Source organism: Felis catus, chromosome D2, assembly GCF_018350175.1.
Source record: "Felis catus isolate Fca126 chromosome D2, F.catus_Fca126_mat1.0, whole genome shotgun sequence".
Lineage (NCBI taxonomy): Eukaryota > Metazoa > Chordata > Mammalia > Carnivora > Felidae > Felis > Felis catus.
The window spans coordinates 75,964,942-75,978,421 of record NC_058378.1 but is presented as its reverse complement, the minus strand read 5'-3'; the positions used below and the strand labels follow the sequence as shown (position 1 = coordinate 75,978,421).

Genomic DNA, 13,480 nt, shown 5'->3' with positions numbered 1-13,480 from the left:
TAATATTTTAAAAAATACTCTCTCAAATCATCATTGCAAACTAAGTAATGAACATGCTTACTTTTGTCCAGTCGTGGTCGCGGATTATATCGATACCCAACCTGGCTCCAAAAGACAGGCACAGAGCCTCGTGTTTGAATAAATGACAAAGTATGATTATGAACATGAATCAACTGCTCAGTTTCCACATAATTGGCAACATTGCCATTTTTATCCACGCCTCTTCGTTTATAACGCATTCCTAAAAGAAAATTAAAACAGAAAACATAAAAAAACATTATTTAGTCTGATTAGATATGCTACTGCTTTTTTTTTTTTTTTTAATGTTTATTTTGAGAGAGAGGGACATAGAGCACAAGCAGGGGAGGGGCAGAGAGAGAGGGAGACAGAATCCAAAGCAGGCTTCAGGCTGTCAGTACAGAGCCCAATGCAGGGCTCAAACCCACGAACTGTGAGATCATGATCTGAGCCGAAGTCGGATGCTTAACCGACTGAGACACCCAGGCGCCCCTGATTAGATACGCTTCTTAACCAAATCCATCTTCCAGGATAGCTTTAAGGATCTAATGTGCAACTTCCAGGCAGAACAGCATCAACTTCCCCCAAACTCATAACTCTATGCATCATTGTTTTGTACAAGTTGAAGCGAAGCTACTTTCTGTGAACTGAAAGGGAAAGGTTTTCCCGAGGGCGCTGGTGCTCAGGAAGGATTTATTACCGTGATACAGGCTGTCAGTGGGAACAATGGTATTTAGAAACATATCCCAAGTGACTTTCTTCTCTTCTCCATATATATACCTCTTTTTCTTTCTGCTTTTGTTAACTCTTCCCCATTCACCGCCCTCCAAAAATTGGTCCCCAATTACATCACACGATTTAGAGTCACTGAGCACTTTGAAGCCAATTATGCTTCCAACTCCATTATTGTCATTAGCATTTCAACCCATCTGCAGCTTTTCCATTCTCGTCTGAATTTAACTTGCACATGATTTCAGCCCTTTTACTCACCTGCTCTGTGCCTACTTCGGCGTGAAATGAGAGCCACGAGAAATCGTGGGTGAATGTCATCTACACAGGTGGACTCCTGAGGGGGGGTCTCTGGGCTGCTTTTCTCATCATCAGATGATTCATTATAATTAACCACAAGTTCTTCAATCTGCACGAAACCTTGGATAATGGGGAGAATCCAAAAGTCCACATCTGGTGTCTGAAAACAATATGAATATCATGTTGTTTCTATTCTGTATGGTCCTGCCGCTTTCTTAAATAGAGGCTAGCACATATTTGTCGGTTTCCTAGAAGCAGAAACCTTCTGTTTCTTAACCATGTTTTCTGCTTATTGGAGAATGGCAGAAAAAAGGGAGGGAGGGAGGAAGGAAGACAAAGGGGAGAGCCTTTTTCTCTATGGTGAGCATTCAAAAATAGCTGCCTGAGAGGTCCCTGGCTGGCTCAGTCGGTAGAGCAGATATAGCGTAAGACTCTTGATCTCGGGGTCACAAGTTTGAGCCCCACATTGGGTATAGAGATTACTTACAAAAATAAATAAATAAAAAGAGCTGCCTAAGAGGACCCACCGGATAGAAGCCACACTGCCTGGGTAACAAATTCAACCTCCACCACTTACGAACTCACTCTGATGAATCACTTAACCTCACCGTGCCCCAATGTCCTGCTTTGAGAAATAGGAAAAACTGTTACCTCATTTGGTTGAGTGAATGAGTAAAATGTAAAAAGTGTTTGGCATAGTGCCTGCCTTATTGTAAGGATTTAACAGACATAGCTACTATGATTATTCCCATTGGTACAGAAAAAACAAAAAACAAAAAAAAACACTTATAGGCTGATTTTTAACGCACCATCGTATCAAGGCTTTAACAACATACAACCAACTCTGATCCCCTTACTACAAAGCGCAAAGGTCCAACTCTATGTTCTAGTTTAGAAAAAAACTTGCCTTGCCAAGCTAAAATCCACATAGTAAATGAACCAAAAAAAAAAAAAAAAAAAAAAAAAAAGGAAAAGGAAAAAAAAAAACGCTTTCCATAAATATCTTATTTTACAATGTCACCCAACATAATTAGGAGAGTATTAATTACAGTTAGACATTTCCCCTTCTGTGCCTTTGAGGCTAAGAATACTCCAATTTCCTGGCTGACTGTCTGCAGGGAGAGTGAAGGGTAAGAAGTACTCTAGGGTGTTGTTCTCTTTCTCTCCCGTCTCCACAACTGTATCCAGCCTTAACCTCAGCATGACCTTCAAACCCACCTCATCATCCATAACCACATAAGCCGGGCAGGACCTGTCTCACAGTTTTGTTTTATGGAGCAGCAGACAGGATCCTAGGAAGGTGGTTAGAATTGAAAATTATGAAGGGTCTATATGCATTCATTATCCTTACCACCATCCTCATTATTTGTATTTTTGTTCTAGCAACAATGCAGAACTCTTGACGGGAACAGAGAAACATACGTGGCCAAACGCCACCTCTACTGCAAGCCACCAATTTTAAATGGTAATTCGAAGTTCCTGACAGAAACCCTGCAAAACGTATTAGAGCCCAATGTGTCAGCAAGCAGGAAAAACATGCATTATCGTCACCCTTATTTTTCTCCCCTGTCACTGAGTCTCAGTGGTCACAGTTTGATCAGCCTCCTAAAAAGAGGTGAGAAAATTTTCAAGCCTCATTCTCAATAGAGGCATGACAGATATCTCGTGGGAGACACTGCTAAAGTCAAAATCATTATACTAACCACTGCCAAGGGGGAGAGATAGGAGAAAAAAGGTTTGAAATTTTTGAAAAGTTAATGAAAAGATAGTACGTCACCCATTCAGCTATTTGCCCACTTTGTGTCCAAAACAGCAACTGACACACAGGAGGCCTTCCATACATATTTGTTGACTGAGTGAACTGTCCTTGGATGGGTATAATTCTTCCACACAGGAGACAGAGTGAAGGAACAGAGTAACCATTAAACTGGAAGGATCCTCATACAATAATCTCAACATATTCCCTCTCGTCCCTGATTCAAATACTGGCAGTACTGGAATGTCCTCAAAGATCTTTCTACTCCAATCCCCAGATGAGGAAACAGGAAAGGGAAGTGACTGGCATCATTAAAGAAAAAGCACACTTCACCATTTCCAATGGGTGCAAACAAAATCTCTGTCTCCTAGGAACTCTGTGGACATTAGTTCCGCAGCCTTAAATTACTTCTATCCCATGGGAACCTGCTAAAAAGGCAGGCCTGTGGCTAGGCTGTAGAGTTGGGAACTGTCTTAAAACAAGGTCTTGGTGTTCATAGCTAAATGATTCCCATTCTAGAGAGGAAAACATTATAGTGAGATTTTTTTTTAAGTAGACTCCATGCCCAACGTGGGGATCAAACTCACACCCCTGAGATCCAGAGTCACATGGTCTACCGACTCAGCCAGCCAGGTGCTCCCATTTTAGTGAGATTTTGAATTTTTTTTTTTTTTTTAATTTTTTTTTTCAACGTTTATTTATTTTGGGGACAGAGAGAGACAGAGCATGAACGGGGGAGGGGCAGAGAGAGAGGGAGACACAGAATCGGAAACAGGCTCCAGGCTCTGAGCCATCAGCCCAGAGCCTGACGCGGGGCTCGAACTCACGGACCGCGAGATCGTGACCTGGCTGAAGTCGGACGCTCAACCGACTGCGCCACCCAGGCGCCCCTTGAATTCGTTTGAATACAGTGTTTAAAACTTTGCTTAACGATCATAACTACCTTTAGGATATTTTAGAAACAACTACTCACACCAATCTCAGTAAGATCTTGTATCATGTATTTATTCCAAAAAAATCGGTCATCAACCTGGAAAAGGTAGAGAATGAACAGTTCAGAAACATGTTGAGCTTTCTTATAGAAGTCAAATGGGCCCATATATCATTCTGGAGGGCAAAGCCTGCCCTGAGCCATGAGAGAAGTACCTTCTGCCAGAGGGGACGGGGGTCTCTCTCCCCAGTGCTTTGCCTCTGTACCGAATTGGTTAGGTCATAAGTCAAGCTATAGTAAAAGGATTCTGAGTCCATGAACATCTTCAGCAACTCCTCGAGTAATCTCCTCTCCAACTTCTCCTTTTCTTTACTTTCCTTAACCTGTAAGAAGTTAATCTACTATTACTACAGGAATTCAATGTACAGTATTGTGTGGATAATACCCAACTTCCTAGGAGGGAAGTGAAAATAATCCCAAGAACCATACATGGGACAAGCAGTTTGAAAACAAGTTTCCTGGGAAGGAAACTACTCTTCAATTTAAAAGTAATCAAAGATGGATTCCAAGCCCGTATCAATGAAACTCTTACTTTCTTTTTATTAGGAGCAGACACATTGGATTTAATGTGTGTAAAGGTCTTCAGTAGAAACTTTGAGTCATCAGGAGATGGTACAATCTTCTCTGGTTTGTTAATTCCAAAATGATGCTTCTTACAGAGCTAAATAATTAGGAAGAGAAAGAAAATTCATTATTATTACCGTCTGCTTGTTAAATGTCCGGGTACAAGTGCACAAGTGACTGCTACTGCTCATGCATAGTAGTTAAAAGAAAACCTCAAGATTTATTAGTAAAATGACCAAGTAGACAACTGATATTAGAGAGCACAGCTATGGTTTCAAGGATTAGAAAGCTACCATAGAGGGGCTCCTGGGTGGCTCAGTCGGTCAAACATCTGACTCCTGATTTTGGCTTAGGTCATGATCTCAATGGTTTGTGAGATCGAGCCCTGTGTAGGGCTCTGAGCTGATGGCATGCAGCCTGCTTGGGATTCTCTCTGTCCCTCTCTGTCTACCCTTCTCTGCCCCCACCCCTTCTCAAAATAAATAAAAATAAACGTTTAAAAAAAAAAAGCGATCATAGAGGATAAGAAAGTAATACAGGACAAGACATCCTTAGGATTTAGGGGTGGGAAATTCAGGTTCGGATCACAACGACAGTAAGTCCTTACCCAGTATAACTGAAGAATAAAATACTCTGGTTGAGGTTTATCCATGCTTTGAAAATCGGCATCTGAGATTTAAAATATCGCAAAATACACATCTGCTATGCCCTAGGGGCATTACTTTACAGCTGTCTGCTAAAGATTCATTCATGCTAGTTAATGGAGCATTTGGGTTGAGAAGATGTCAAGAGTCTGCTCTGTAGGGAATCTTAAAAGCTGGACATTTCAATCACTCTCCTCCTATCCTCATACCTACTAACAGAATCAGCATAAAAACATACTCTTTGGGACCAGAGATTAAATTTGAAGACGCCGTAACCAGAGGCTGCAGGAAATGTGCAGTCTGACAAGTATGAGGAAGAGGATGGGAACCTGTTAAGAGAAGGGCACAGAGGTTCCAAAGAAGGCTACCTGCTTAAAGCCAAGGGTTTTACATATAATTTTCACGTGGCTCAACACACAAGGCAAATACTGAGAGGTACACAGAGATTCTTTTAACTGTATGCAGACGAATTCCATGTTTTCAACGCAATGGGTGTATCACTACACTAAGTGGTAGACACTCACGAAGAGCAAACAATTACTACGTGCCTATTATAATCAGTGTCTTACTTGCAAAATAACTATTACTAGATGATAAGCAGGATAAAAAAAATGAGAACAGAATCTAGCTCAAACTGTGATTTTAAATGTAATAAAAAGGGGAGAGGTATTCCTGATCGATCACCCTTGGAAGTGGCCAATTTTGTCAATTCTATATGCCTCAATAAAGCTGGAGAAAAATGGGACTGAGAATGGGACTGTATTCAGACAGAACAGGGTCTTACAGACTTCAGGCCTTTCCAAAATTATGGCTATCAAAACCTCCGTTCACCGGGGTATCACAACCTGACTGCAACTTTATGCTGCTCCTGCTCCGCTTACGAACACAGGGGACCCGAAGATGAAGTCGCTCGCGGCTGTCCTGCCGAAACTGAGCTGACGATTTCCCAGAGAGTAAGCAAAACTACCAGGCTCTGAAGCTGACAGGGAAGGAGAGGAGAGCTAAGCAAGTACACACCGCTCCGGGGGCTCTCCCCTCCTCCCCTCCGCCCCTCCTCCCCTCCTTGCGTGCGGCACTCCCATCAGCATAGAAACATCCCGATAGATCTTTCCTCGAACACCTTCACTTGACGCCTCTTCTTCTGCTAGCCAGTGCCCTGTTCTTGTACTCCTCACTGCCTCCAGCCCATGGCATCCCCTCCTCTCCCGGGCCCACTCCAGTCAGGCTTCAGCCCCCCACTACTCTACGTAAACTGCTATCTTCAGTGCGACCAATGACCTCCACTTTGCTAATAAGTCCAGAGGCGGACTCATCTTAACCTCTCGGTGGCATCTGACACAGTTGGTCACGCTCTGTCATCACATCATGCCATCTGTCATGCACTGTCTGCACTTGGCTTTCACCGGTTGTTCCTTCTTTATTTCTTCTGCTGGTTCCTTTCTGACCTTTTGACTCCATGTCTTGGGCACCACAAGGCTCAGCTCTTGACCCCCTTCTCTATCTAAATTCAGTCCCTTCGTGATTTCATCCAGCGTCGTGGCTTCAGATACCACCCATATGCCAACTCCTCCTTCCCAAATGGGTATTTCCAGTCCAGCTCTCTCCCCAGATTCTAGACTCTCAAATCCCAACGTTCCCTTCTGAATTGCCACCGGGCATCTGAAATTCAACGTGTCCAAAACTAGACTCTTACCTTCCCTCCACTGCCTTCACCTCCCACTTTCCTCCCCTTGTTTACAATCCACTCCATCCACACTGGCCTTCTTGCTCCTCAACACGTCAGGAATGCTTCCGCCTCGGGATTCCATTCTAGCTGTCCTCTCTGCCCAACACCCTTCTCCCCAGACCTCTCACCACAATCTCCACTCCTGAGCACTCCGCCCACCGCCCTTCCTGTGCCCGGCTTTTATTTCCCATAGCATTTATTACTTCTCAACATACTGCATAATCATTATGCTGACGTTTACTATCTGTAACGGAAGCTCATAATGGCAGAGGTGTTTGGTTTTTTGCCTCCTGTATCTCTAGTGCCGCATAGTCCCCGGCACAGTAGGTCACCATATTTGTTACGTGACTGAATGAGCGCTGATGCTAAAATATAAATGGTAAACTCCAGGTTCATACACGGGGCAGGCATCGAAGTAGTCCCAGGAAAACTGTCACTGCCCTTATTCCAAGAATATACCTCACCCCCCACGCCCCCACCTGCATTGGTGCAGAATCACTGGGGTAGCAGAGAACTGGTTTTAAGAAGAGGCTCTCCCGTTAGACCCCTGCTGCCTCCTCCGCTTGCAACACTGAGCAACTGCTGGTTAGCAATTTTTATACAGAATGTAATTATCTAGTCATATTAATAACACTCTCAAAAAAATTGAAAACATGTCCAAACCTAGGTAGGGACTATCATGATTTTTATTTCCAAAACAGGGGATTAGGCATTTGTCAGACATAGTTATTCCTTAACAGTACTCAAGCCAGCAAAATTTCTCCCAGGAAAGTAGAAAGCAAATGTATAAGACCCAACTACTCTAAAGTCAGACCGTGTCTGCACCCACACATTCCTCACTCTCAGAAGGAGCAAGGCTAGTTTCCTGCTGTGTCCCTTCTAGGACCAGGACCTTTCCTTCATTTCCTCCTCTCTTATCTGCTCCAGCCTCTAAGAGCCCCTTTGCTACCATCTTTTAACACTGTTAGAATTTACCAGAACATGTATCTTTTAATCCATTCCTTAAGCCTAGAATCTCCTCTGAGGTAGCAGGGTAAAAATGGTGTCATGGTCACTTGAATTGTGAGGACTGTGGTCTGGTAGGCATGGGTCAGAGAGTAAAAGCCCAATGGGACTGCTCAGGCAGAGTAAAATAAGGGCCTCAAGTATGGAGAAGACAGACTTTATCTCTAAGAACATGACGCTAACACTCACCCCTGTGATCTCTTCCTCTGGTTCCCACGACTCTGGGCTCTTCCCCCACCTCTAACTTCTCCTGCTTAGTCTTCTTTGTTGGCATCTCTTTCCGTCCCTAAAGACGGTGGTATGTCCCAACATTCTGCCTTTAGCTCTCTTCCCCTTCTTCATGAATTCTAGAAAATGTCATCCTCTCTCCTCATTTGAACTACTGCTATGTTTAACTACACATTTCTAATGCCACTCTTGTGCTGAGTTCATGACCCAAAAATATAACGTCTCCCAGCTACTGACACCCTAGTCCCTCAAATTCAGCATTTCCAAAACTGATCAAAGTTTGTTTCCCAAATCTTGTTCTTCCTCTGGTTGCCGTAGGTCATTGACTACACTATCTACTGGATCCCTTACACAAGAGATGGACCCCTGGGTGGCCATCTTCCATTATTCTTCCCTAGCGTCTCTCCTGTCGATCCCAGCTACTTCATGCTGATTGCCATTATGTTAACTCAGACCCTTACCTTTTGCCCAGATCAGTATTTCTCAAGGCAGGGGCTACTGGCTAAACAGGAGAATTCTTTATACATAATTATCCCACATAGAGCAGACAACCTAACAAGCCTCCTCTCACAAGATAGCAAGTTGGGCTCCAGCACTGAGCACGGTTCCAGGCCCCCATCTCTCCTGTAGTCCTTTTAGTTCCCTTTACTGTGCAGATGCCAAATCTCCACCTCCCACTGCCTGATTCTGGACCCAGAACCAAGGAGGCCTATAGCCTCAGTTGGACCTAATGTCCATTTATGGTCCATGAAGATGCTTCTCCTCTCTAGGCCTGGCCATGTCTTTGTTTTCCTTTTTCTTTCTTTTTTTTAAAAAAACAAAACAAAAAACCTATCCCCTTCCTGGGCTTGGAATAGAGCCTAATCCCAATATCCCTTAACTTCATTATCCACAACTCCAAAATCAAAAAAAAGAAAAAAAAAAAAAAAATCAATGAAACCTGCAAGTTAATTTTTTTAAGTTTGTTACAAACTCATTTAATTGCCAAATATGCCCTGAACTGATAGAAGGCTATTGAAAGTCATCCTAGTATGAATATTTGTATGATTCTTTAGGAAATATTAATGTATTATATTATGGGGTAATGCCCCAGACTCACTGGATGTGTATGGAATGCATGGAATAGCCTTTTGAAAACTCTCAAAATCCTGAATTCTAACACAAATATGGCCCCAAAGTTTTCAGATAAGGATTGTGATCTGTATAGCAAAGCACAAACGCAGGATACCATCTTACCTGGAAGTTGATTTCTGTCTCTTAAAACCAATTTTTCTAAATAGAGATTTAGGGGCACCTGGGTGTCTTAGTCAGTTAGGCATCCAACTCCAGATTTCAGCTCAGATCATGGTCTCACGGTTCGTGGGATGGAGCCCTGCGTCAGGCTCCACACTGACAGCACGGAGCCTGCTTGGGATTCTCTCCCTCTCTCTCTCTCTCTCTGCCCCTCCCTGGCTCGTGCTCGCTTGCTCTCTCAAAATAAACTTAAAAAAATAAAAATAGAGATTTAAATTTACTTTAACAATTCCATAAATATTTTAGAATCTTCCACATAGTTACCGTTAGAAAAGTATAGACCACAATTGTTTTTAAAAGGGCTAAATTTTTTTTTAAAGGGTTACATTTATTTTTTTTAAATGCAGACTACCATTTATTTTTAAGTTTTTATTATCACCACCTGGTGCTCATCACAACTGTGCATTCCTTGATCCTAAAAGGGTTAAATTTAGTCCTTCTGAAAAACAAGGATAGAGAAAATAACCTCTTGGGATCCTGTCAAGTCCTAAGATGCTTTGTTTAGACAGAGCTCTTGGGATTACAACATTCAGCATTGACAGTGGGATCACCTTCCCTTTTCCAGAGGCCCAGCCAGTTGTGCGCAGTATGTGCTTAGGCCCTTATCACAGCTTTGATCCACACGATCTCAAAAAGAAAACCACCACCAGAGGCCCCAGGGTGCTCTGCTACTTCTTGTATTACTCTAGCAACTTACGTCTCACAACCAAGATTAAGGGCTGATGTTGACGCTGCTATTTAAGAAAAGGAAAATGAATGATTTTACTTTCAAAGTTGGTATCTGTGTCCATCTGGAGCTAAAATTTTAAACATGTCTAATGGGAAACCAAATATGGAAAATGTTGCAGTTATCTATTAAGGCAATGAGATACAGCAAATAAGATATGCAGACATGGGACAGAAGGCTATAAAACTTTAAAGGATGTTTTTTCAAAAGCAAGAACATCGATGTTATCTACTGAACCCCACAGATTCTTCACGCTCTTGGATAGATGTTTTAAAATGGCATACTTCTCTGAACAGTCTGGTGCTTCCTCAAAAGGTTGAACACAGAGTTACCGTATGACCCAGCAATTCCAGTCCTAGGCCATGCCCGAGAGAAACGAAAACAAGTGTCCACCAAAAACTTGTACACAAATGTTCACAGAACTACTCCTAACAGCCAAACAGTGAAAGCAACCCAAATATCCATCAACTGGTGAATGGATAAATGTGATATATCCACACAGTGGAATGAAAAGGAATTAAGTACTGAGATACGAACAATGGTTATGCACCTTGAAAACACTGCACTAAGTAAAAAGAGGCCAGTCACAAAAGGCCACATATAAGGTCTCCTGGGTGGCTCAGTTGGTTAAGCGTCGGACTCTTGATTTCAGCTCAGGTCATGATCTCACAGTTCGTGAGATCGAGCCCTACATCAGGCTCTGCACTGACAGCAAAGAGCCTGCCTGGAATTCTCTCTCTCTCGCTATGTCCCTCCCCACTCCCTCAAAATAAATAAATAAACATTAAAAAGTATTTTAAAAATAATATTAAAAAACAAAAACAAAAGGCCAAATATCATATGATTCTATTTAAAAGAAATGTTCAGAATAGGCAAATTTAGACAGTAGATCAGTGGTTGCCTAGGACTGAGGGAGCTGGGGTTTGGAGAAAAATGAGGAGTGACTGCTAATGAGCACAGGGTTTCTTCATGGAGAACATACATAATGAATATGTTCTAACGTCGATTGTGGTAATGGTCACAAAATTCTGAATATATTGAAAGCCACTGAATTATATGCTGTAAATGGGTGAACTGTATAGTACGTGAATTTTTTTTTTTTTTAATTGGCAAACAAGCCTAATACTTGAGGTGAAAAGGCAACCAAGGCAGAAAACTAGAAAATCTATTAAATTCCAGAGTCTGGAATAAGACTGCTTCTGCTCTAATTACAGAACACAGACGAGGCCCCAGCAAGTCTGAGAAATGACCGCACGAAAGAGTCCGAGGGCCCTGCTGGGAAGGACGAGGGCACTGAAAGCAATACACAGACATCCAAATTAGAAAGAGGTAGAAAGAAACCTAAGAACTGGTTTTAAAAATATATATGTTTATGAAAAATAACAGGAGTTAAGTAGGAAAAAAATAATGTAAAAATGCAAAAAACCGAAAACTAGTCTAAAAATTTCAAAGTAATGTTGTTCCTTCAAAAGCTTGGGGCAATGGAAATAACCATTAAGACTCACTAAAATATGGACAATGATTATTTCTAAGTAGTGGGCTTTTTTCCCTTCTCCTCATTTACAATTTACTATGAAATCAAAGCAAATAACAATGATTGCTAAGCTTCTAAAAGCTCCCTTTAAATGGATTTATATGGCAATTGGAATAAAGATCCCAAAGATTTAAATTAACGTGTTGGAAAATAAGCAAGCAATTCTTGATTTCCAAAATAGCTGTTCCTTGCCCTTTCCTCCTGTTTTTCACTGTTGAAAAGCTCTCCTAAAAAAGGGGGAAAGTGCAAATTTCTAAAATGATAATCTCCTCAGAGAAAGGTGTGCCAAACTACTCATGAAAATAAGATCTGGAAATATTTTCCCTATGTCATGTTTACTCCCAATTAACAGGGATCATTACATATTTTCAGCTCTTAACATGGACCACACCCTTAATGCCCATAAGTGCTATAGTTAATATGGTCCAATAGTGCTGTAAAAACATTCAACTCTCTTATGTTGGGGGTAAATCTCATTTTCATTTTATTTAAAGATAATCTGTTTTACTTGAGAATATCAAGAGAGAAAAAAGGAAAAATGTGAAGAATGAAAATCTCAAAGTTTTCATAATATTCACATTTCTGTGTTTAAAAATTCCACATAAATGTCATTTGCTTGCCCCCCCCCCCCACCATTTTTACAATAGCCAGCTATGAATCTCAAGAATATTACAGATTAGGGAGCAAAAGGGTGTCAGAAAACTTCCCTGAAAAATCCAACAAGGGTCCCAGGCTTCTCTGGGTGAGGAGTGACCATACATTTCCCAAAGTGGGGAGTGCAAATGTGCAGACCAATGACTGACAGGTGGATAAAGTGCCAGACAAGCTGGTCCCCTACTCTAAATCTAACTACCAGGGTCCCTAGCTTAATGCTTAAACCAGAACGCCAGTGCTCCCCCTCAAGGCAAAGGTTGGTGACAGAAAAGTCAGGCTGATCTTCCAATTTGTCAGCAAAGCCATCCAAAGACACTGATGACACATTTATTGGTTTAGTAAACTGAGTTTTTGCTAGTCTGGCTGCCCTTCCCTACGATAAAATGCAAACAAAAACTGCCAAGACCTGCTTTTAATAGGCTTAACTGCTACCTAAGTTATTTGTCTCTAGATCAGCAATAATGATTAATGTTCTAGCACTGGAACCAATAAAGGGGAGTAAGAAATACTCTAATCTTTTTTGATTCCCATAATAAATAAAATATCAGGGTCCTCTTAAATTCAATTTAATGCTGGTTTCTAAAAATTAGATTGTCAAACTTCCAGTACAATCTGAAACATAAAAATAACCGTATTTTTACTTATTTTTCTAAACAATTTAACCCTGTCCCCAAATTTCCTCCCCAGGAGACCAGCCCAGAAAAACATGTATTGAACTGTGGGATAGTGGGTGCTCTGGTACCTGTTACCTGCTGTTTAGGTACTAGGGAGGCAGCTCAGCGGAGTGATACAGGACCAGATGGCCTGAGTCCAGGCCCAGTCCCCATGATGTGCCAGCTGTGACTTAACTCTTGCCAAGTCTCCTTCCTTCATCTGTATAGCATGGATCCAACAGTGCTCACCTTATAGGGTGCTCTGAGGCATCAGATAGGATAAGCCACTCAACCTTCAGGGCCTCACATATCACATAGTGATGAGGACACCCCAGGACCAGGGCAGAGTGAGGACATCCCTAGAGGCCACATCCCTGCACCAACTGCAAACATGATACAAACGCTTTCGTGGGCTACTTCTACCTACTGGTGGTACAGTTGGTGGAAAAAAAAAAAAATACTGGCCCTGGGAAATCTCATTATTTTGGCCTTAAGTCCCTCTATTGTAGGCTTGGTTTCCTTTTGAAAAATTAAAAGATTGCACGAGATCAGTGGTTTCTTTCTTTAAGAAAAAAAAATTTTTTTTAATTACAAAAACATATATGTTTTAAAAAATTTCAAGAAATACAGATAAAAAAGGATGCAGAATAAGTTAAAT

At 41.7% G+C, this 13,480-nt stretch overlaps 1 protein-coding gene across 5 annotated transcripts in view; it reads right to left on the bottom strand.

Moving 5' to 3' along the window:
• Window positions 1-13,480, bottom strand: part of INPP5F (inositol polyphosphate-5-phosphatase F) — an 89,356-nt gene that overhangs the window by 35,186 nt on the left and 40,690 nt on the right. For 4 of the 5 annotated variants that reach the window (XM_045040757.1, XM_023241005.2, XM_045040755.1 and 1 more), the window contains exons 4-8: window positions 4,327-4,455; window positions 3,950-4,117; window positions 3,777-3,833; window positions 1,009-1,207; window positions 62-241 (exon numbers count right to left, since the gene is read on the bottom strand). In XM_045040757.1, the coding sequence (XP_044896692.1) occupies window positions 62-241; window positions 1,009-1,207; window positions 3,777-3,833; window positions 3,950-4,117; window positions 4,327-4,455 (733 nt within the window). Of the gene's footprint in view, window positions 1-61; window positions 242-1,008; window positions 1,208-3,776; window positions 3,834-3,949; window positions 4,118-4,326; window positions 4,456-13,480 lie in introns of those variants that run through there. The other variant, XM_023241006.2, reaches the window with a different exon arrangement.